This window comes from Gavialis gangeticus, unplaced genomic scaffold (genome assembly GCF_001723915.1).
Source record: "Gavialis gangeticus isolate Ggan-Ray unplaced genomic scaffold, GavGan_comp1, whole genome shotgun sequence".
NCBI classification, from domain to species: Eukaryota; Metazoa; Chordata; order Crocodylia; family Gavialidae; genus Gavialis; species Gavialis gangeticus.
The window spans coordinates 63314151-63316077 of record NW_017728992.1 but is presented as its reverse complement, the minus strand read 5'-3'; the positions used below and the strand labels follow the sequence as shown (position 1 = coordinate 63316077).

The following is a 1927-nucleotide window of genomic DNA, read 5'->3' as shown; positions in this document are numbered from 1 at the left end:
TTCCTTCACATGTGGCAGCGAGCACAGTGATTACAAATGACAAACTGTAATGGCCCCCCCAGGCCTCATATTGAACACTTGATTTGAATACAAAAAGACATGTAACAAACTGCATTATGAAAGATATTTAAAGAGGTATCAGATGCTCTTTATACAAAACAATTACTGACTCTGCCACATGAAGAAAAGTTTCTTTAACATCTTAATTGATTTCTTACACACTTTTTTATTTCAGCAGATACAAAAAATATAATAGATGCAAATGGCTCTCTCTTTTTAAAATGAAATACAATCTAGAAGAGGAAAAGGCGGAGATGAGAAACCACTACCTTGTTTTTGCTACAACCACCAAAAAACTCAAATAATGGCAGGATGAACCTGACTCCAGCTGCAGATGAAAGGAAGGGCAAAGGGAAAGTAGAAATTATTGCCCAATTTATAAAAGTTTAAGACACATTTTTACATACATTTCTTTTGAAGATTTTAATCAGCAATATAGTTTTCCTTATAAAAGCATCATTCAGTTCAGTGTCTACTTATACACCTCCATAGTAAAACGTAACAAGGACTGCCAGTAAAGCCAGGCTCATAGACAGTATCTTTAGTCCACGTCCTCTTTGTTGCCATGGAATTTGCATCACCATCCTGCAGCACAATGATGTTTTTTCTTGAGTCCCAACAGAAGGGCATGTTTTCAAATTTGTGCCATTCTTCAGTGCATGTCTAAGCTCCTGTGGAAAAATGCAGGAATCAAATCAGGACTGTGTGTGAAGTATACTTGATGCTGTATATCAAGTACAAAACAACAGAAACAGCAACAAATTCCCTTCTAAGGCAAACAATAATTCAACCCGTCTGCATCATGAATTCTTCCTCCTTAGTTCATTTGTTTCTCATGCAGGGAAAGAATTCTCACTGATGCCATGTTAAGTCAGGCTTTTCTATGGAATTAATTGTCAAATCAATAAAGCTGTTAGCAGCAAAGACAGATTCCTAGGCAACAACATAGTCCAAATGATGTTTTTTCTTAGGTCTTTTTAATTTTTTTTATCCCATCTTACCACTCTCCCATTCTTCGGTGCCTTCAAATAGGAGCATCTAGCTAGGAAAAAAAAAAGGGACCAGAAATGCTACAATCTTTGGCACAGCAGGACCCATCCAATGTCAATCACTGCTTCTGTCCACGGCCTGCCACTGCAACTGTGCTTGAAAATCCTTCCACAGGGCTTTTCCCCTGACTCTCAGGAGGCAACTGTGCTGAAACACTCACCTTCTTGTTCAGCATACTGAGTCTTTGATTTCCCTGCTGAGGCTGCCATTACTGTTCTTTACCTGATTAAAAATACCAAGAGCAGCAGAACCTATGTTTGCAGTGTTGTTATGCATGTTGAGTCATTGTTTAAGCTTAAAATCCAAATGGTACTCATTTGCCTATGAAAACTGTTGTTCACTGCAACATGTACCCTCTTCAATAGAGTTTAAATGTAGTTCAATATTTGCAATAAGTGCCTTTAGAAATATACCTGGAAGGTGGGAATAACGACGCAGAAAAGTGTAAACAATATATATGTGTATGTGCATGCATGCGTGTGCATGTGTGTGCATTATAGCCAGCTTCCTTTACCCATTCCAGAACTGGCAGACACGGAATTAAATGTGTGATAGGATCTGATGTGTGATCCCAACAACTGTGCTTCCTGCCATGCCACAACTGCATGGCAGGAGGTGCAATTGTGGGATCCAGCTGCAGTTCCCAATAGCTAAATTCAGGGGAGGCCGAAATCATGATTCTAGGCTCCCCCTGCACCGGTAGGTTGGGTGGCTGACAATCAGCCGATTGTTGGCTGGCTCCAGCAATCCACAGGGCCGTTTGAGCCCACACGTGGTCACCACAGCTGACCAATGACTGGCTGCTCACTGGCAGATC

The 1927-nt window shown here is 40.6% G+C and overlaps 1 protein-coding gene across 2 annotated transcripts in view; it reads right to left on the bottom strand.

Annotated features, from left to right (window-relative positions):
* Nucleotides 1–206: 206 nt before the first annotated feature.
* The window catches only part of CDKAL1 (CDK5 regulatory subunit associated protein 1 like 1), an 877582-nt gene continuing 875861 nt past the window's right edge, over nt 207–1927 (bottom strand). For both annotated transcript variants that reach the window (XM_019523416.1, XM_019523423.1), the window contains one exon: nt 207–731. In XM_019523416.1, coding sequence (XP_019378961.1) covers nt 537–731 — 195 coding nt within the window. In that variant the 3' untranslated portion in view covers nt 207–536. The remainder of the gene's footprint in view (nt 732–1927) is intronic.